A 19,966-nucleotide genomic window follows, 5' to 3' on the forward strand; every position below is an offset into this window, starting at 1 on the left:
GTTTTTTGGCCGCCCGCCGCGAATGCTTCCCGATTTACCCTGTTAGTTGGTGGAAAAATCCGTGGGATCGGGTCAGTCACCCTTAGGACTAGGTCTAACTGGATTTATCATAAGTACTCAACTAAGTCATTGGAGTATAGTGGTGAGTAATTTCGTGTGTTTCTGGGCTATGTTGCAGTGGTTTAGTTGTCATTCAGACATCCACGATTAGATTCTCAGCTACGACATATCTGTAGGAATTTTCTTCTAAATGAGACGCGCAGCTAATGGATGTTAGGATCCTGGGTCGCCCCGACGAGCGCTTCCTGATTTACGCTTGTGGCTAGTGGAAAACTTCTGTAAGACCGGGCCGATCAACCCAAGTTTTCAATACGTGATCTAGTTAATCATTTTTACGGCATATTTGTAGAAATTTTTCCTCCAAATGAGACTCGCAAACAAAGGATATTGGGCTTCTAGGCCGTCCGCCACGAGTGTGCTTCCTAATTTACCCTGATGGTCGGTAAAAAACTTGCATAGGTCGCCCTAGGTTTGACGATACCTGACTTGGTTAATCATTTTTTCATACATAACCCTTGGGGCTATGATGCAATGGAAGAACGTCCAGTTCAGTTGTCACCTAGATACCTATGGTTCAAGTTATAGCTATGGTACATTTGTAGAATTTTTTTTCTCCAAATGGAATGTGCAACCAAGGGATACTAGGTTTCTGGATCATCCTCCACGAGTGTTTCCTAATTTACCCTAGTGAATGATAAGAAACTTTCGCATGGCCAAGCCGATCGTCACAGAATCGATGATATCTTACTTAGTTAATCATAAGTACATCATAAATCCACCCAACAATGGTATAATGATGAGATCTTTTTGATATTTGGAAAATAAATCTTAACTTCAAGGCAGTATAAAGAAGAATACTAATGATTTACATGGCCATCTATGAGTGTTTATCGATTTATTTATGTTGGTCGATCAGTCATTTTTAAATTTAATGGATCAAATAACTAAATATCTAAATTATTAATAATAATAATAATAATGTTGAGTGTCTGGTTAAGACTCATCAGCACTTCGTCAGTTTATCTCAACCCTGATAGAAAATATTTATTAACGATTAATTAGATCATAAAAATTAAATACTTATTATAAATAAAATAAAAAATAAATACATTCGGGGACAATCGATCTCGAAGGAATCCGATAATTTTTTCTTTTTACAAAAGGGGGAAAAAAAATAATAACACGAGTTATATTAGCTGACAGTGTTTTATTTGAATACGCAATACCACTCTCATCAATATTTGAGGAAACGATTTGCATGCGTATATATATGGCTTCTATATAAAATCTCTTACCTTGTACTGCGCGCTCTAGTTTTCCATGAATTGTGATTAAAGCATGTGCTCGATGTTTATTCAAAATACGACCTAATGGTCGACAAGTTGTGAGAATCAATAATTTGTATATTTAAAATGCATAAATATATATATTTTTTACATTTCGGTCCTGTTTATCACGTTTGACCCCAAAATACCGGCAGTCATTTTCATTTATAATGGACAAATTAAAGAGAGGCAGAGTATACATAAGACACGCCTCGATGACAAGTACGTCTGTCCACCGGTTTCACATCGAAGAAAACTTAAAACAAAAAACAAAAAAAGTTCATTTTCGTAATTTTAATATCCAACAGAGACTTTTTAGACGTATGCGTCAAATTACTTTGGCGCACGTGCGGCCACGTAGAGACTAGTTCCATCGGGGGGCGTGCACACGTTGCCACTTGTGATCTCCCACAGCGCTAGCGTCCAAAAAAAGATTTTAAAAAATAATAAAGTAATTAAAATACTCGATTTGTCCTTCTGTTTTTTGTTTTGTTTTAATAAAAAATCTTCTTAAATTCAATTCGTCCAACGTGAAAAATTCCAAAGTTGATTAAGCCCGATCAATTAATCTATTTTACTATACGTGGATTTATTCACCAAACAAAATTGATTAAGGCATGATGGTACAACCCCAATCAAACATGAAGAAGACCCGACGTGCGGCCATAGTTTCGTGGGCCCGCCCGGGGAATCAATAGATTTATGATGATCCACAACTTGTGGTTCGCATTCACGAGTTGGTAGTCGGCAACGTGTCTTTAGTCCCGATTTCATTATTCACACGGGGAAAGCGACGTCCTAATTGAACAAAACAACCGCCACGCTGATTTTAAGTTTTAACCTTCGATTCGTTAAATTCATTTGACGAATTAATATTAAATTTCCTTCCAAACTAGCTGATAAATAGTAATTAATTAGCTTCATCGTTTTGATTAAAAATCAAACAAAACATAATTAATTAGCCATGTCCATTGTCCATGATCTTAGCTATCAGTCTAAAACTAAGTAATTGATCGAAGTAAATATTACTGGTGATGGCTGTTGAGGCTAGCAGACGCTAGTTCATACACGTACCATGCGTCAGGCGGCTTGTCGCCATGCCGTTCTCTTAATTAGTCTACTTGACCCATCCTTATCAAGTTAACAATGGATGAATTAAGACAAAGAAGTCACCATCGTAAAATGTTTGTATATTCGGTCTCATTTCAATATCAGCTGCTCTCGGCGTCATCCTTTTGAACTACAATATACTCTTTTTTTGTTCCCCTAAATTATTATATAATATTTTTAATGTGTACCCACGTTCGTATTGTTTATATATGAACTAATAATTTAACGATAGACTATAAACTTGTTTTATATAATTTGGTAATAAATTGTGAGGAGTATTTAGGATGAGTGCTTTTACTATAATATAAGAATTAATATTTGCCCTCAAGTAAGCAAATCTCAGCTCTAGAATACTGTAAAAATTTTCTTTTATTTTGATGATAATTCTAAGAATCCTAGTTGTTTGGATAGGCCTCTGCAATCATTTCTATTTTATCGAACAATGACAAACTTATGTGGAGCTAAATTGATCATTTTCCGAATTAGTTGACTTGAAGAGTTAAATATTTAGATTAAAAAATATATAAACTAATATTTATCCCAAAACTATGGTGCCTTAATTAAGGTTTTCTAATAATTAATTAATTAATTAATTATCAATTCTCAGTTGTATTGATTCAAAAGATCAAATATATTGCCCTTGAATTTGAGTACTAATTTATTACTAACAAAAAAAATGATCGTGAATGGTATTTTTATTGCCATTGTTAGGTAAAATTTAAAAAATAGATATATTTCCAAATCAAATATAAAGCCCTCCTGCAACTGTAGCCAAATAGCCCATCCTCCCTAAGTCTCAACTAGATGCTCAATAAAGGGACCGGCGTCCGTGGGGCTTTCCAGCCAATTCCTATTTATTATTATCATTAATAATTGCAAATAAATCTCCACAATATTGATAATTCCCACAACCCCAACACTCGAACTCGATTTCCATTCCTCACTCCTCACTCCCTAATTCCCATGTCCAGCGATCGCCACCAATTCCTCCTCTTCCTCCCCATCCTCCCCCTCTTTCTCCTCTTTCTCCTCCTGAAATGGAGAGCCCATCGCGGGACGACGACTTCCCTCCCTCCCGCAGTCGGTGGCGGGTGGCCCCTCGTCGGCCACACCTTCGCCTACCTCGCCCCGCACCCGGCTACCTCCGTCGGCAGGTTCATGTCCCGCAGCCTCGCACGCCACGGGCCCATCTTCCGGTCGATGAATCTGTTCGGTGAGCCCACCGTCGTGTCGGCCGACGCCGGCCTGAACCGGTTCGTCCTCCAAAACGAAGGCAAGCTGTTCGAGTGCTGCTACCCCCGCAGCATCGGCGGCATCCTCGGCAAGTGGTCCATGCTGGTGCTGGTCGGCGACATGCACCGCGAAATGCGCACCATCTCCCTCAACTTCATGAGCCACGCCCGCCTCCGGTCGCTGCTCCTTCCGGAGGTGGAGCGCCACACCCTGCTCGTCCTCCGGTCGTGGCCGGAGGACCGCCCCTTCTCCGCCCAAGAAGAAGCCAAGAAGGTACGCAGTCTCAACTTAATCAAATTGATTTCCCCATCAACATAACCTCCGATTGCTTGCAGTTTACATTCAATTTGATGGCGAAGAACATCATGAGCATGGGCCCGAACGAAGCAGAGACAGAGAAGCTGAGGCGGGAGTACATAACGTTCATGAAGGGAGTGGTTTCCGCTCCGCTAAATTTCCCCGGAACTTCATATTGGAAAGCCTTGAAGGTTTACTTCGGTTCCTCCCTAATCGTAATTAATAATAGCAATTAATGAGTGAATCAAGTGGAATCGTTTTCGGAGCTTAAATAAACATAAAGCCGACTGCATGTCTCAGTTCATTATCACGAATGATTGCCAACACCATCCACTACTGTGAAGATTATTTTAATACCTTTTCTTTTATGATTGCAGTCGCGGTCAAACATTCTGAGAGTAATCGAGCAGAAAATGGAGGAGAGAATGATGGCAGATACTACTGATAAATGTAAAAAGGAGGCGGGGGAAGAAGAAGAAGAAGAAGAAGATTTGCTGGGTTGGGCTCTAAATCACTCAAATCTGTCCAAAGACCAGATTCTTGATCTGCTGCTCAGCTTGCTCTTTGCCGGCCATGAAACCTCCTCCATGGCCCTCGCCTTAGCCATTTATTTTCTGCAGGCCTGCCCCAAAGCCGTTGATCAACTAAGGGTGGTTAATTATTTGTTTTAACTTAATAAACAAATAAATCAATTTAATCAATGATTGTGTTTAATTAGGACGAGCACAGGGAGATCGCACTGAGGAAGAAGGAAAGAGGAGAGACGAGATTGAACTGGGAAGACTACAAGCAGATGGAGTTCACCCAATGCGTAGGCTCTCAAATATGACTTGCTAGTAATTTTGCAAATCAATAGTTGACTGACTGTTCGTTTCTTCTGGATTCAGGTCATAAGTGAGACCCTGAGACTCGGCAATGTTGTGAGGTTTGTGCATAGAAAGGTTCTCCAAGACGTTCACTACAAAGGTACTCTCTCACACCTTAGTAATTACCAATCACGCTAGAAAGAAAATTCTTACTGCAATTTAATTACTTTTTTTTTTCTAAATGCAAAAAATAAAAAATAAAAAAAATTAAGGGTACAAAATCCCCTCTGGTTGGAAAATTCTCCCGGTGTTCGCGGCGGTGCACTTGGATGCTTCGCTGTACGACGACCCCCACAAATTCGACCCCTGGAGATGGCAGGTGGGTCAGCGGAATATTTTTAAGTCAACTCTTTAAATTGACCGTGGTTGATTTCTCTCTCAATTCGTTTGCAGAGTGCCAAAACGACGGGCAGCAACTTCATGGCCTACGGCGGCGGCCCCCGTCTGTGCGCCGGGTCTGAGCTTGCGAAGCTGGAGCTAGCTGTCTTCCTCCACCACCTCGTGCTCAGTTTCCGGTGGGACCTGGCGGAGCCCGATCAAGCTTTTGCCTTCCCCTTCCTTGACTTCCCAAGAGGGCTCACAATCAAAGTCCACTCCGTACTCTACGTTTGACTTTGGGTATCAACACTTCGGGCTCAATGAAGGTCAGTGATACATGTACAGTCCACATGAATTATATGCATACGGAAGATAAATGGCTAATTACTTTGCTGTGATTAAGAATTGTAATGGTTTCACTGTACTTTTTGGAATTTAACTTTTCTCATAATATTTTTTCTTTTCAGAATTATGAAATTGTTTGAATAATATTCAAAATTCCGATAATATAAACATGATTCAAAGGCTACATGATTAAATAAACGATTATATTTGAGCTTAAAATAATTTTACAGCCTTATAAATTTTAACTAGAAGTGTTTATTATTATTATTTTTTTAGAAAATATATAAAGAAATTAAGAGGACCAATAACATGTAATAATACTCATTCAATAAAATCTGAATCATATAATTAAAAGTGTTAAGTATTTTTTTTAAACTCAAACAGAAGTGTCATTAATATTTTCTACTAAAAATGTTTGATGATTTTAAAGGATTTAAAATCTAGAAAAAAATATAAATAAATATACTCATCAAATATTTTTAATAAAATTATTTAATGGTCATAAAAAAATTATCTTCATAGTAAAAAAAATTGAATTTGGAAGATGGGTAGGTATAAAGTTTCACAATGAGTGCCATCAATTTTAATTTATATATATATATATATATATATATATATATATATATATATATATAAAGTTTCACTAGAAAGTGCTACATCAATTTTAATATATATATATATATATATATATATATATATATATATATATATATATATATTTTATATGTGTAATATAATATATGAATATATGTAAATTAGTACTCCAGATTTATAAATTAGATTTGATAAAGGTACTTCAAACTTATACAGTAATACAATACAAGAACGACAATCGAGAATGAATTTTCACTCATACAAATTTAATTTAATATTTTATATTATATATTAAACTATAAGAATAAATACTATACTCTTGAAAGGTATGTTGGCCCAAAGTAGTTATATAATCTTTTCAACTTACAATATTGTTAATTTTAAGATGTGATATTAAAGAAATACATGAGAGTACATATTTTTTAAATAAAAAAATAATTAAAAAATTTATTAATAAATCTTAAATTTATTTTTAGTGTGAAAAGAAAAAAAATAGACATTAACTTAATTTACTCGATGAAATAATCAGCAGTTTAGTTTCTTATCCGTCTTAGAGTATCTACAACGTTATTAACGCGTGACACGTTAATGGTAATATATTATTATATATATATAATTTTGTAGCACTGTAGCCATTTTAACGCGTTCAATTCGTTGAACGTGTTAATGCTACAGTACGTAAACAGTACAGCTATATAATGTTACAGTACGTGAACAGTACAACCACGTAGATATTAACGCTAAAACTTTAAGAGCATCTACAACGCGGCATTAAACGCCGCGTTATAATGCTACTGTGTATTAACGTCGCGTTGCAGGATGCCAACGTGGCGTTCAAAAGCTTGAACGCGTTCAAGTGTTCGTGGGGTGGGCCAGGACGGGCCCACCCCATGTGCAAAATTTTTTTTACCAACGGCACATACAACAGCATGTTAACCTTTTTTTTTTTTTTTTTTTTACCAATGACACATGCAACGGTTTTTTTAAATATAAGTTTTTAAATAATAATTTTTTTAAATAACAGATTTACATTTTTAAATTAAAAATTAAATAACGGCTAGTTATTTAACGGTTACATTTTAACGGTTAGTTAACGGCTAGTTTGAAATTTTGACTATAAATATCAATCCATATGTGCACATATTTTCATTCCCACTCACTACTCTTTCAATTTTATTCTCTAAATTCTCTCCCCATCTATTTTTTCAAGTTCCTACCATCTTATTTTCTATCCGAAATGGATGAAAATAATAGGGCATTTTTTACAAATTTCTTGAATTCTACAAACATGTCGCAAGAATATTCATCTTCCCAAAATCCACAAATTCCACCAAATTATCAATACCCACATTTCCCAATATGCCGTTTCCTCTACAAAATCTTCAAAATGTCCAAGGTTTTGAAAATTATATGCATCATCTGAATTATGCCCCTCGAGGTCCATATCAACCGCTTCCAGCCGAATATTGGCAAAACATGAGCCATCCATATTTCACGTCGTCGGTTGTTCATGGATATGAAATCCCGCACACAACTGGTATGTCTTTCACTCATTCGATGTCGAATGAACCTACAACTCCGACTTTTGTCTCAGAGACTCAATTTTCCGACCGTGAATCCCTAATTGAGGTGGTCAATTTAGAAAAGACGGTTTCAAATGCTGAGAGTACAAGAAAGCGTTCAAGTTGGACAAAGGTTGAAGACGAGGTCTTAGCGAGAAGTTTTGTCACTATCAGTGATGATCCAATAATCGACAATGATCAAAAGGCGGATGCTTTTTGGGGATGGGTTGCAAGCTACTACAATGAGAATCTTCCTTTAGGTGCAAACACCAGAAGTGCAAATGTTATACGGTCACATTGGCACAATACAATCCAAAAGAAGGTATATTGATTCAACGCAAATTACAATAGTATTTATAGTTCATATCGAAGTGGTTACAATGATGAAGATATATTGAGGTTTGCGTACGAAAAATATCTATCCGAAAACAATGGTGTTGCTTTCAATCTCGAACATGTGTGGAGAATTGTCAAAGATCGTCCAATGTTTACTCCACAGTCCGCTGATCACTTTGTGGCCACAAAGAAGACGAGGACCTCAGAGTCGGGAGCAAGCGACACCTCCTCCAACCAAGATGTGAGTATAGACCTGGATTATGAAGATACTCGTCCAATGGGGCAAAAGGCAGCAAAAAGAAAGGGAAAAGACAAAGTAAAATCGACCATGGAGGATCTGACAGTAAACTACAACAATATTATCACAAAGTTCACTGAGTACACAAGCGTGAATAAGTCCGAAGTCGATTTGAAACAAAAACAACTCGAAGTAGAGGAGATTAAGGCAAAAGCTGCATTGTCCAAATCTAAAGCTAAGAATCGTCGCTTGAAGTTGAAGGAGTACGAAATATTGAACAAAGACACCTCGTAGATGACAAAGGAGCAGCTTATCATACATGAATGCCTATGCAAGGATATTAGGTCAAGATGGAATATCTGAATTGTTTACTTAACGTTCATTTTCTAGTATTATTATATTTTCGAGTGATTGTAATTTTTAATTATTGTATTTGTCATTTCGATTAATGTGATTTTTAATTATTATAATATTGTAAAATAGTCGTTATAAATAAGTCGTTGGAAACTAGCTGTTACAACTAGCAGTTGCAAACTAGCTGTTACATCTAGCCATTGCAAACTAGGCGTTACAACTAGCCGTTGAAAACTTACCGTTGCAAATTAGCCGTTGCAACGCGACGTTGCATACTAGTCATTGCAAACTAGCCGTTGCATGAGAAAAACAATATATATATACCATCATACCATTTCTCAAACACATATACTAAAACATGTTTCCTCTAAAATTTTTTGTCTCATTCTACAGGCAGCTCTAGCTCAAGTTCCAGCTCGACAAACGAAGATGAAGTCCATGTTGAAATCGATGAGCAAGCTTATGATCCGGGTGAAGAACTGATGTTATTGGTTCTTCAACAACACCAACAACTTATGGAAGTATATCAGAGGAGGGGCATGCGCAGAAGAAGGTTCGTCCAAAGAAATCGTGAAGCTGGGCATGAGAGACTCTTCAATGATTATTTCTCTATAATCCCGGTGTATCACGATGAAATATTTCGAAGACGATTTCGAATGCGAAGAGAGTTATTCCTCCGCATAGTGAATGCATTAGAGAATCATTCAACATTTTTTCAACAAAGGGACGATGCTGTACGAAGAAAAGGGTTATCACCACTACAAAAATACACCACTGCGATTCGCCAACCGGCTTATGGAGTCCCCACCGATCATCTTGACGAGTACCTACGTATGGGTGAATCAACGCCATCGGTGCTTTTTCAAGTTCTGCGAATCGTTGTTGAAATATTTGGTGATAAGTACTTGAGAAGGCCAAATGCTGATGATGCTCAACGTCTTCTGCAAATGCATGATGAGAGACATGGCTTTCCTGGCATGTTAGGTAGCATTGATTGTATGCACTGGAAATGGAAAAATTGTCCAGTTGCTTGGAAAGGTCAATTTACAAGGGGACATGGGTCACCAACAATCATACTTGAAGCAGTCGCGTCTCATGACTTATGGATATGACATGTATTTTTTGGGATCGCCGGTTCACGTAACAATATTAACGTGTTATATGAATCTCCCATATTCAACGACGTCTTGCAAGGAAATATACCGGAGATTAATTTCACGGTGAACGTCACTGTATATACGAAGGGCTATTATCTAACAGATGGAATATATTCCGAGTGGGCTACTTTTGTTAAGGCTTTTCCTTGCCCGGAGGATCCCAAGAGGAAATTGTTTAAGGAAAGACAGGAGTCTGCAAGAAAAGATGTTGAACGGGCATTTAGGGTGCTCCAATCTCGATGGGCGATTGTCAGAGGTCCAACTCGGTATTGGTATAAGAAAAAGTTAAAACAAACCATGTTAGCATGCATTATTTTGTATAATATGATTGTTGAGGATGAGGGAGGTCATGTGATAAATTGGTACAACGAAGAAGGTGACAAACCCGCACAACCTATCCATGGCTCAAACCGAGGATTTCAGGATTATCTTCGAACAAATTCTGAGTTACGTGACACTCAAGTTCATCACCAACTTCGCGCCGACTTAGTTGAGCATATCTGGGGGCAATACAACAACAATCCGTGAATTAATATTTAAAATAAATTTTATTTTCCCAACTTTGTAATTTTAGGTGTAATTTCATTTTCCCAACTTTATAATTTTAGGTGTTAAGTTGTAATTTCATTTTCCCAACTTTATAATTTTAGGTGTTCAGTTGTAATTTTGTTTTCTCAACTTTATAATTTCATTTTCCTAACATTGTAATTTCGCTTTCTCACAAACATCTATTTTATTTAATAAATATATTTTAAAAATTAATATTATTTTTGAAAAATAATAATAATAATTTAAAATATTTTATTATAATTAATAATAAAATAAGATTATTAAATGTTTATTTTTTGAACAAACGTAAGATTATTATTTAAAATAATAATAATAATTTAAATATTTTAAAACATATATAAAGCATATTTATTTAATATGTTATAATGTTAAAATGAGTGAGTGGATGATGCGCTCCATGAATAATGAGTATTAACGTTAAAAAGATTATGGGTGAAAGAAGGATATTGTTATAATGAGTATGTGATAGTGGACTCCATACTTTTGATGAGATGATAAATATTATAATAATAACGTTGCAGAATGCAGATGCTATTAGGGAGAAGAAAATGATTTAGTGGTTTTTATTTGTTACGATAAAAGAGATGGACGTTTTTTTTTTAAAACAAAAAAAGTGGCGCTCTGGAGTCTGAAACCTCCTCAAAAAAAGTGGTGCTTAAAACGCCCGATTTAAACCTCCTCAATCAAACCTGTGCGGTGTTCGGACGGTTCCAAACCCCGCCGTCGTTCCTCAGCCATTAATGGACTCCGTCGCCGTCGCTGCCGACGCAGATTCCATTCCCTACCCTTACACTCTGCTACTGAGTCTGACGGGACACGATCGGGCTGTATCCGCCGTAAAGTTCTCCCCCGATGGCTCTCTCCTCGCCTCCGCTTCCGCCGACAAGACTCTCCGCGTGTGGTCCACTGCAAATTTCTCCCTCCTTGCCAAGCTCTCCGGACACGAGGAGGGTATCTCTGACCTTTCCTTCTCCTCTGATGGTCGCTACCTCTGCTCCGCTTCCGACGACCGCACAGTCCGCATCTGGGACGTTAATGCCGCCACCTCTGTGAAAACCCTATCCGGACACACCAACTATGTTTTCTGCTGCTCCTTCAACCCTCAGTCTAACATGATCGCCTCCGGTTCCTTCGACGAGACCGTCCGCATCTGGGAGGTCAAGTCCGGCAAATGCCTGCGCGTCCTCCCGGTTCATTCCGAACCCGTCACCGCCGTTGATTTCAACCGAGATGGGAGCCTTTTAGTTTCCAGCAGTTATGATGGACTGTGTCGGATCTGGGACTCCGACACAGGGCGTTGCATGAAAACCCTAATTGACGACGACGGCCCACCAGTGTCCTATGTGAAGTTCTCTCCTAATGGGAAGTTTGTGCTTGCTTCAACCCTCGATAGCACATTGGTACGACACCTGACTTTTTCTTCATGTTAAACAACTTTACAACTTAAATCAACTTAGTAATTCTGTCAGGAGTTCTGATTCCATTTCTTGGATTCATATATTGAGGCGATTTTGTAGCTCATTCCCCATATATACTGTTTTTTCCCTGCATGCTAATCCCAGGTGTTATATCTGGAGATTTATAGTGATACACCGATAATCCAGTGAATATAATTTTAGAGAAAAAGGTGTTGGCAAATAAGAATTCCCTAGAACACCACAGTTCAGGTGGTAGACGGCCTTCCCCTGGTTCGTCTACCAGGTAAATTCAGAGCACAACTCATGCATAACACCACAGTTTTATTGGTTCTATAGTGGCCCTAGGAGCATAGCAAGAACAATAACAGATTATGTTAGATGTGAAAATTTCAATCATTAACTGGGAGATTTGATATGTATATTAACAAAAGTGGCCTTCTATCAAGGGAAGGGTAGAATTTGAGCTGTAGAAGTAAGATGTGAATATGCTAAAACAAGTAGACCTAAAATGAGCATAATCATGATTTGCAGAAAAGAGCAACTAACTTTATTCTAAATCTTTATTTGCAGTTATTGTCAATTTCAGTTAGGTCCTGAGCCTCTATCTAAATTGGATGGTTTCTTTCTTTTGTTTTTTTTGTGATCAACCCACTTCATCTACTCTTTTCATTCAGTTCTACATCATTGGGGTATTAACACCTGGACTGTGATCAACCCACTTCATCTACTCTTTTCATTCAGTTCTACATCATTGGGGTATTAACACCTGGACTCAAAACTACACTCTTGATAAATTATATTTAATAATGTTTGTTTATCAAAGACGTGGACTTGGGAAAGTAGAAATAATAACCACTTTATTCTAAGATGTGTGCAAATAAGTTGAGATTGTTTTTTCACTGTTTCACCGGTTATTGATCCACTGATATACATACCCAAATCCTTTCTTTGCTGATTTGGCAATTTTATTTAAACGTACAAGTTCCATGTGGTTTCATCATTTGTGACAATCAGTTTCAAAATAACCATGATCATCATTGTCTTATTAACTTTGAAAAAAATAATCAAACAATTAGCTTGTCGATAACAAGGATCGTATCATCAGAAGTGTGTGTTAATCTTGAAGATTATGAAAACTGCATATTTTGTTTGATGTAGGTTTTTGTCAGAATTCATTTTTATTGCTTGTTTAAAAATTAAACAGATAAGTTTTAGATTTTATCCAATAGTAGAAGTTCTTTGTCAACTAGCTGAAGCAAGTTTCTAGATCATTTAATTAACCTTCCTTGAGATCAATTGTTGGAGCAAAACCTTAAATGTGTTTTTCACATATACAGTTTCTTTATTCTTGTATATAGAAAATCATGTTACGGATTAAGCTCAGCAGATTGATATAATTGCCCATAACTATCGGAATACTCTTGGCAAGTGGTTGTCCTAACAAGTGTTGGGCAATAAAAATTCCCAAGATTATGACTAAGATGTCAGTGCTAGTATATGTTTGCAGCTAGATAAGTTGGAATGCTTTACACCCTTGTTTGATGTGTCTCATTCATTCACAGCCAACTGTTAAATCTTCCAACTACTTGTGTATTTTTGGGTTAGAGGTTAGCACTGAGTAGAATGCAGAAAGAAAGTAGACTATCTTCCGGGCAACAAATTATTTGTATGGAGAGACCAAGGAAGAGGTCTATTTAGATAAAGGAAACAATCTAGCCGCTAAGTTTTTCCTACTATATTAACTGATGAGAAGTTTCTGGAAGGAAATTGCATCTTTTCTGAGGTAGTCTATTGGTTTGTTTCAGTCTCTTGACAATCCAAGTATATCATTACTTGAGTGGGAACCAATTTCTTGCAAGTTACCTGCATTATCCAATAATACATATATTTTCAAAAATAACTGCTGCTTAGTGGAAGTCCCAATTACTCATTCTCTATACTTGTAAGTAAATGTCTCAAAAGATAGTTTTAAACTCATTTTACTGAAGCTTATATTTATCTGAAAAGAACTTGCGGTTGCATTAGTAAATGACAGAATTATGTAAACAAAATCTGTTTCTTTGCTGTAATTTTATCTTTTATATTTATTGAGGAAGATGTTACCAATTAATATTTGAATATTGCTACTAAATGTCTTGCATATAGCTCAATGGTGGAAAAAGATTCATGTAGTTCATCCCAAATAATTAGGGCTTATCTATTGATTCAATATTTCCTTCTAGATGTTAGATGTGGATCCATTTTTTAATCCAACATGGAGCATGAATTTTTTTATTGCACTACATACACATACTAAATTTTGATCCAGTTTCAGGATTACACTTGACAAAGATCAAAACCCATTACTTTTCAATCTAATGCAAATAATTCATCAAAACAATTACTTTTCAATCTGACGTAAACCATTCAAATAAATATATTTCAGAGCTTTAAAAAATGCCTGCCTTTGCTGTATGTGTCAAGTTTTTGACGCACCTTTTTTTCATTTTGGCATCTTACATACATACTGTGCTTACATACTGCAGAGGTTGTGGAACTTTTCATCTGGCAAGTTTTTGAAGACTTACACAGGCCATGTTAACTTACGATACTGCGTTCCAGCTTCATTTTCTGTTACAAATAGAAAATACATTGTTAGTGGGTCAGAGGACAACTGTGTGTACATTTGGGATCTTCAAACAAGGAAAATGTTGCAGAAACTAGAAGGTCATACCGACAGCATAGTTGCTTTATCATGCCACCCATCCCGCAACTTGATTGCATCAGGGGCACTCGGTAATGATAAGACAATGAAGATATGGATTCAGAAGATGGAAGACTAACTGATGTTGAGAGTTAGGTGTTTTATGTTTCTCATACTCATCTTCTAAGGTTAACACATTTTGCCTTCTACCTTTTATCTTATAAATTTGGGGATATGGTCTTAATTTGATGCATATCAAGAGTTGAGAAATTCAGTAGTCATGACAGCTTCAAAACTCCAGATTAGCCAGCAGATCTCCTTCATGAAAGTTGAACCTTCTGAACAGAATTATTTGGAAAACCTTTGGTACTCGTCCGCCACTTGATCTTGATATGTACCCGTTGAATCATGATTTATATCTATAAACTTCTTGTGGGTAGACATTCTTTACTGCCAACTTTTAAATGTCTGATAAATTTTTAAATGCCACTGGTCAGAGCAATCCAGCAAGTTTGCACAAGCGAGAAACAGAAACCTTGATTAAGCAAGCAGGTGCTGCCAATACCTGGCATCAACATAACATCACGTCATGAACAATTTCTCGTATTTTGGAACGTAAAGATCTGGTCGGGTTCAACCATTGTCAAAGGGTCTCGATCTTGCTCTTGGCAACATTCAGGTTTAGCTGAGATGGTGGAGGGAACATGCCTCTGCTAGTTGAATGCGTTCTTCTGGATTTCCAGAGCTTTTTCCTGTACTCAGTAGATTCTATCACCCCATTTATCTTCTTCCATGCAGTGTTGTACGGCCTCATCATCTTTGACCTGTTAATAGAATCACTGATGCTGCAATTTAATGCTATTTATCAAGATTTTGTCATTATTGGAGCACGCATCAGATGTTCTCAAATTTCTCTTCAGATTTCCGTTTATTGTGGTGAGTTAGCTGACTGATACTGGTATACCGTTTGTTTTTTTCAACTTCTATCATTATTCTTATACATGTTAAGCAGGTTAACTACTAATCTAGCATAAGGATTTTCACACCAGTAAAAATGCAAGTTTACAACTAATGCAATGATTTTTTTTTTAAAAAAAATCTAGCTATATCAAATAATATGGTGGCTTGAACAAAGTCATTTCATCTTTAAATTATCTAAGTAGGCCAATGAGTTAGAACTATCAGATTGCTTCCATTGGGTTCATGGACTATTACTACAATGAATCGTGAAATGTAAAATTTAACAACCTTCTCAACCTAATGATCTTAATATATTATCGCATGCACTCATTTCTAACTGTCACTGCCTAACCATGTTTCTGAAATGTTCACTCTTTTTTTTTTCTTACACGTCAACTCTGTACAGGAATTACTTAATCAACATGTTTTCGTTAGATTGCGTTCAATTCACTTGCATGTTCTTATTTGTTTGCCTAGGTTCACCTGCTCCAACTAGCAGTAGTTGCATAAGTTCTTATCAATTAACTATGCCTGGCATATGATTACTTACCCTCTCGAAATTATCATTTCAACTAGACGCATCCCTTTGAGTAATCTAGTTACTCTTTCAACTAGACGCACTACTTTAGATAATATAGACACTCCTTCGATAGATACATTCTAAATCTAGAGACCTAGGGAACATTCAATATACCTTATAACTGAGAAGAAGAGCGAAATCGTAAGAGGTTTCTTTTATATGAATTGAGAGGTGGCGTAAACAAGGATTGCACCCCTCAGTCTCAAATTCAAAATTTTTTAGAAGGAATCAATCCACCTCTACATATAATTCCATTGCCCCAAGGGGACGTAATCAAAGGATGCTGGGTTTTTGGGCTGACCGTCACGTACGCTTCCTGATTTATCCTGGTGACCGATGGAAAACTTCTGTAAAACTGAGTCGGTCAACCCCAGAGATAGTCAATGAGGTTAACTGGGATTATCATTTTTTTTTTATTGCCCCAAGGGCTTTTGGGCCGCTCGTTATGAGCTCTTTCCGATTTATCTTGGCGACATGTGGAAAACTTCTGTGGGGTCAGGCCGATTACCCTAGGTTTGACATTACTTGGCCTGGTTAATTATTTTTTCTATTGCCCCTAAGGTATAGTCGAGTTGGTTATCACATGATAGGTTTACAAAATTGAGTAAGGGTTGAATCTCGACAAAGACCGAGGAATTATCCTTCTATGTGATGACTAACTTCGATTTCCTAATTTACTCCCTCTCACTGGGGTAGGATAGTCGTGGACGAGGAGGGTGCGCCAGGGTGACGGATTTCACCTTTTACAAAATCTATTATATTAAAATGGCTAGCTTCAGTTTCCTAATTACTCTCTTTTAATGGTATGAGGTAGTTGTGGAGGGTCACCAAGTCATGGGTCACCAAGATGGCTGATTTCACCTTTTATAGAATCTATTAGGTTAAAATAGAGGCCCAGACAAAAAGCTATATATATACACATTAACTTCTGGCCTAAAATTTTAAATATGCATTTAAGAATTTATTTCTTAGAGATAAAAATAATACAATAAATGGTTAGTTTCAGTCCTCGTGCATTTATTTTTAATTTGATCATGCCAGATTTTGTATAATTATTTTCATCGATAAAAAAAAAGAGAGTATATAGTGACTCACATTGGGTAGATTATAATTAAAGTTATTGGTGCAATATTTCCTAGGTCAAAGTTGACTTGGTTGACTGAGCTTGAATTGGTTTAAGCTCGAGTCTTGATGTTTGACAATACATGGAGATTGCAGGTGCAATTGTTCATGTGGGAGATGTTGAAGGAGAGTCAAGTAGGTCAAGGTTAACTGGATACTTGATTGGAAATCCTGGTGAGTGAAGTCAGGTGAAAGTCCTAACTGGGAGGTTAGGCAGAGTGGAGAATCCTGGTGAGTGAAGCCAGGTGAAAGTCCTGGTGAGTGAAGCCAGACAGTTGTGGAAAGTCCTGGTGAGTGAAGCCAGACAGTTGTGGAAAGTCCTAGTGAGTGAAGCTAGGCAGAAGGAAAATCCTCGTGAGTGAAGCCAGGCAGATGAGAAGTCCTAGTGAGAGGAGTTAGGCAGAAGGGAAGTTTTGGTGAGTGAAACCAGGCAGATGAGAAGTTCTAGTGAGTGAAGGTAGGTAGAATGAAAGTCCTGGTGAGTGAAGCCAGACAGATGTGAAGTCCTAGTGAGTGAAGCTAGGCAGAAGGGAAGCCCTGGTGAGTGAAGCCAGACAAAGGAAATCCAGATGAGTCAAGGTTGACCAAACATCTGGTGAATGTCCAAGTAGGTCAAAGGGATTGACCGAATACTTGGCACGAGGAGAAAGTCCAAGTGGGTCAAAGGGATTGACCGGACACTTGGTGAGGGAGTCCTAGCAGGTCAAGAGTGGCCGGATGCTAGGCACGATGTACCAACATGTCATGGTTGACCGAATGTTGGTTTAGGGGACTTTGGACTTGGTTTTGGGCAAAAATCATGAGCTGGATCGATCAGCCGATCGATTGGCTCATGCCCAATCGATTGGCTGATCGATTGGGTGAGTCCCCGCGAAAAGCCTCCTCCCAATTGATCAGTGGATCGATTGGGAGAAGCTCGCGATCGCACAGAATAGCTCTGGATCGATCGGTCGATCGATTCAGAGCCTCCAATCAATCAGCCGATCGATCCAAGCAATTCCCGAGAGCACAGAGGCGCTCTGGATCGATCGGCCGATCGATCCAAAGCCTCCCCAATCGATTGGGAGTAATCCAATCGATTAGGATTCGACCGTTGGCGCAGATATTAGCCGTTGGCGAGCGTTTCTTTGGCACTTCTTCGATTCCACTCTACGGGTGATCACGGCACAGCTCCACAACGATCTTTTCTTCCTCACCGCCAGTTCTTGGAGGCTCATCCAAGTCAAGAGGTGAGTTGCAATAAGAAGAAGAAGAAGCTAGGATGTTCATTGTAATCTTGTAAGATTCATTTGTATTTTGCTTCTTTCTTTCTCATTGTTATATTGTGAGGTTGTAGCGCTTCTCCGCCTTCGGTAGTTACCGAAAAGGAGCGTTTACATAGTGGAGGGTGCGTGAGTGTGTAGATCCTTGGACTAGTCACCTCTTCTTGAGGTAGATACCAAGTAAATCCCTAGAGTTAGTGTTGTTATGTTGTTTCTTGTATTTTTCGCTGCTATCATCTTGAATAAACAAGCAACGACGAGCACGAGATCGCGCCGAGCTATTCACCCCCCTCTAGGTACATTTTCGGTCCCAACAAGTGGTATCAGAGCATGGTTGCTCTTCACCGGAATCATCGCCGGAAGGGCCAAAAAGCTAGAGGGTGAAGAAGTTGCAGCAATTCTACAAGTCGAAGATTTCATTCAACAAGCTCAATTTCAAATGGAATTTCAAGATGGACTTGAATTCGATACAAGGGTGCCTTCACCGTTCACAATGACAAGCTTCGATTCTTGGAAATCAAGAATCGAGAATTTTCTTATGATGGAGATAGAGCAATGGTTTGTTCTCATGGAAGGTTTCAAGGCTCCAAGAAATTCAAAGGGCAAAATCCTCAAAAAGAGTAAATGGAGCCAAGATCAAACTCAAAGGTGCGAGGTGAATGACAAGGTAACCAAATTATTGGTTAATTTATTGCCAAGCACCATTCTTTGCAAAATTGGAGAATTTGAAGATGCAAAGGAATTGTGGAGCAAGTTGGCCAAACTTCATGAAGAACCCTCCATTGTACCGAATCAAGATAAATCCAAAGAGGGCAACTCATTGGAGCGAGACCAAGAGCAAGAGGACTCCGAAGTTGAGAGATGCTCAACTTCCGAAGAAGAAGAAGAAGTCCAAAAAGTCTCATCTTCAAATGAATACAATGAAAAAGGCAAAGAGGGAGCATACTCTTTGTTCCATATACAAGATGAAGATGAAGAAGCCTCCTCTAGGATTGAGGGGAAGCGACTTTCGGTGACATCGGATCAAGAAGAAGGAGAAGCCTCCACATCCGGGTTAAGAGAAGAAGACGATGAAGAAGCTTCCACCTCCACAAGTCAGGTCAAATATGTTGGAGGAGTATCAATGTCGAATCAAGAGGAAGCCTCTACCTCCGGATCCAAAGGAGAAAGTGCCATCCCTACACATGAAGGTATAACTAGTTCAATTAAAAATAAAAATCACATTATATGTTTTGAGTGTAGGGAACATGGGCACTACAAGAGCAAGTGCCCTATATTGGCCAAGAAGAAGGGCCAAGTAGCACCTAAGGGCAAGGAGAAACCCAAGGAGACCATCCCTATTATAAAGAAGAGCAAGGAGCACATTGTGTGCTTCTCTTGCAATCAAAAGAGACACTATCGTAGTCAATGTCCCAAGAGGAAGAAAGCGGTCAAGGTTCAATGAGGAAGCACAACTCAAGGGGGAGCCTCTAAGGTAAAACGCAAGGTATCATTTATTGAGCCTATCCCTTTAAACAATGGTAAAAAGCATGGTAATTCAAATTTTTATCATTTTAATGCTATTTACCATAAAAAT

The 19,966-nt window shown here is 38.0% G+C and overlaps 4 protein-coding genes across 4 annotated transcripts; all 4 read left to right on the forward strand.

Moving 5' to 3' along the window:
• Positions 1-3,372: 3,372 nt before the first annotated feature.
• LOC122015895 (cytochrome P450 90B2-like) lies at positions 3,373-5,662 on the forward strand. Its single transcript, XM_042572980.1, has 7 exons — positions 3,373-4,001; positions 4,064-4,216; positions 4,403-4,675; positions 4,744-4,836; positions 4,913-4,991; positions 5,104-5,210; positions 5,285-5,662. Exons 1-7 carry the CDS (start codon positions 3,459-3,461, stop codon positions 5,501-5,503), a joined length of 1,467 nt encoding a protein of 488 aa, XP_042428914.1. The 5' UTR covers positions 3,373-3,458; the 3' UTR covers positions 5,504-5,662.
• A 1,962-nt stretch (positions 5,663-7,624) lies between these two features.
• Positions 7,625-8,578, forward strand: LOC122013466 (glutathione S-transferase T3-like). The gene is made up of 2 exons (XM_042569748.1): positions 7,625-8,001; positions 8,083-8,578. Exons 1-2 carry the CDS (start codon positions 7,625-7,627, stop codon positions 8,576-8,578), a joined length of 873 nt encoding a protein of 290 aa, XP_042425682.1.
• A 599-nt stretch (positions 8,579-9,177) lies between these two features.
• Positions 9,178-10,323, forward strand: LOC122013467. Its single transcript, XM_042569749.1, has 2 exons — positions 9,178-9,676; positions 9,833-10,323. The coding sequence occupies exons 1-2, from the start codon at positions 9,178-9,180 to the stop codon at positions 10,321-10,323; spliced, it is 990 nt and encodes a 329-aa protein (XP_042425683.1).
• Positions 10,324-11,064: 741 nt separating this feature from the next.
• LOC122016740 (COMPASS-like H3K4 histone methylase component WDR5A) lies at positions 11,065-15,254 on the forward strand. The gene is made up of 2 exons (XM_042574130.1): positions 11,065-11,765; positions 14,309-15,254. The coding sequence occupies exons 1-2, from the start codon at positions 11,106-11,108 to the stop codon at positions 14,603-14,605; spliced, it is 957 nt and encodes a 318-aa protein (XP_042430064.1). The 5' UTR covers positions 11,065-11,105; the 3' UTR covers positions 14,606-15,254.
• The last annotated feature ends 4,712 nt before the right edge of the window (positions 15,255-19,966 follow it).

This window comes from Zingiber officinale, chromosome 8B (assembly GCF_018446385.1).
Source record: "Zingiber officinale cultivar Zhangliang chromosome 8B, Zo_v1.1, whole genome shotgun sequence".
Lineage (NCBI taxonomy): Eukaryota > Viridiplantae > Streptophyta > Magnoliopsida > Zingiberales > Zingiberaceae > Zingiber > Zingiber officinale.

Coding starts and splice junctions, on each gene's coding strand:
- LOC122015895 (XM_042572980.1), top strand. CDS start 3,459: ATGTCCAGCGATCGCCACCAATTCCTCCTCTTCCTCCCCATCCTCCCC. Junction 4,002..4,063: donor CCCAAGAAGAAGCCAAGAAG/GTACGCAGTCTC, acceptor GATTGCTTGCAG/TTTACATTCAATTTGATGGC. Junction 4,217..4,402: donor CATATTGGAAAGCCTTGAAG/GTTTACTTCGGT, acceptor TTATGATTGCAG/TCGCGGTCAAACATTCTGAG.
- LOC122013466 (XM_042569748.1), top strand. CDS start 7,625: ATGAGCCATCCATATTTCACGTCGTCGGTTGTTCATGGATATGAAATC. Junction 8,002..8,082: donor AGAAGTGCAAATGTTATACG/GTCACATTGGCA, acceptor TTCATATCGAAG/TGGTTACAATGATGAAGATA.
- LOC122013467 (XM_042569749.1), top strand. CDS start 9,178: ATGCGCAGAAGAAGGTTCGTCCAAAGAAATCGTGAAGCTGGGCATGAG. Junction 9,677..9,832: donor TTGTCCAGTTGCTTGGAAAG/GTCAATTTACAA, acceptor ACGTCTTGCAAG/GAAATATACCGGAGATTAAT.
- LOC122016740 (XM_042574130.1), top strand. CDS start 11,106: ATGGACTCCGTCGCCGTCGCTGCCGACGCAGATTCCATTCCCTACCCT. Junction 11,766..14,308: donor CAACCCTCGATAGCACATTG/GTACGACACCTG, acceptor TACATACTGCAG/AGGTTGTGGAACTTTTCATC.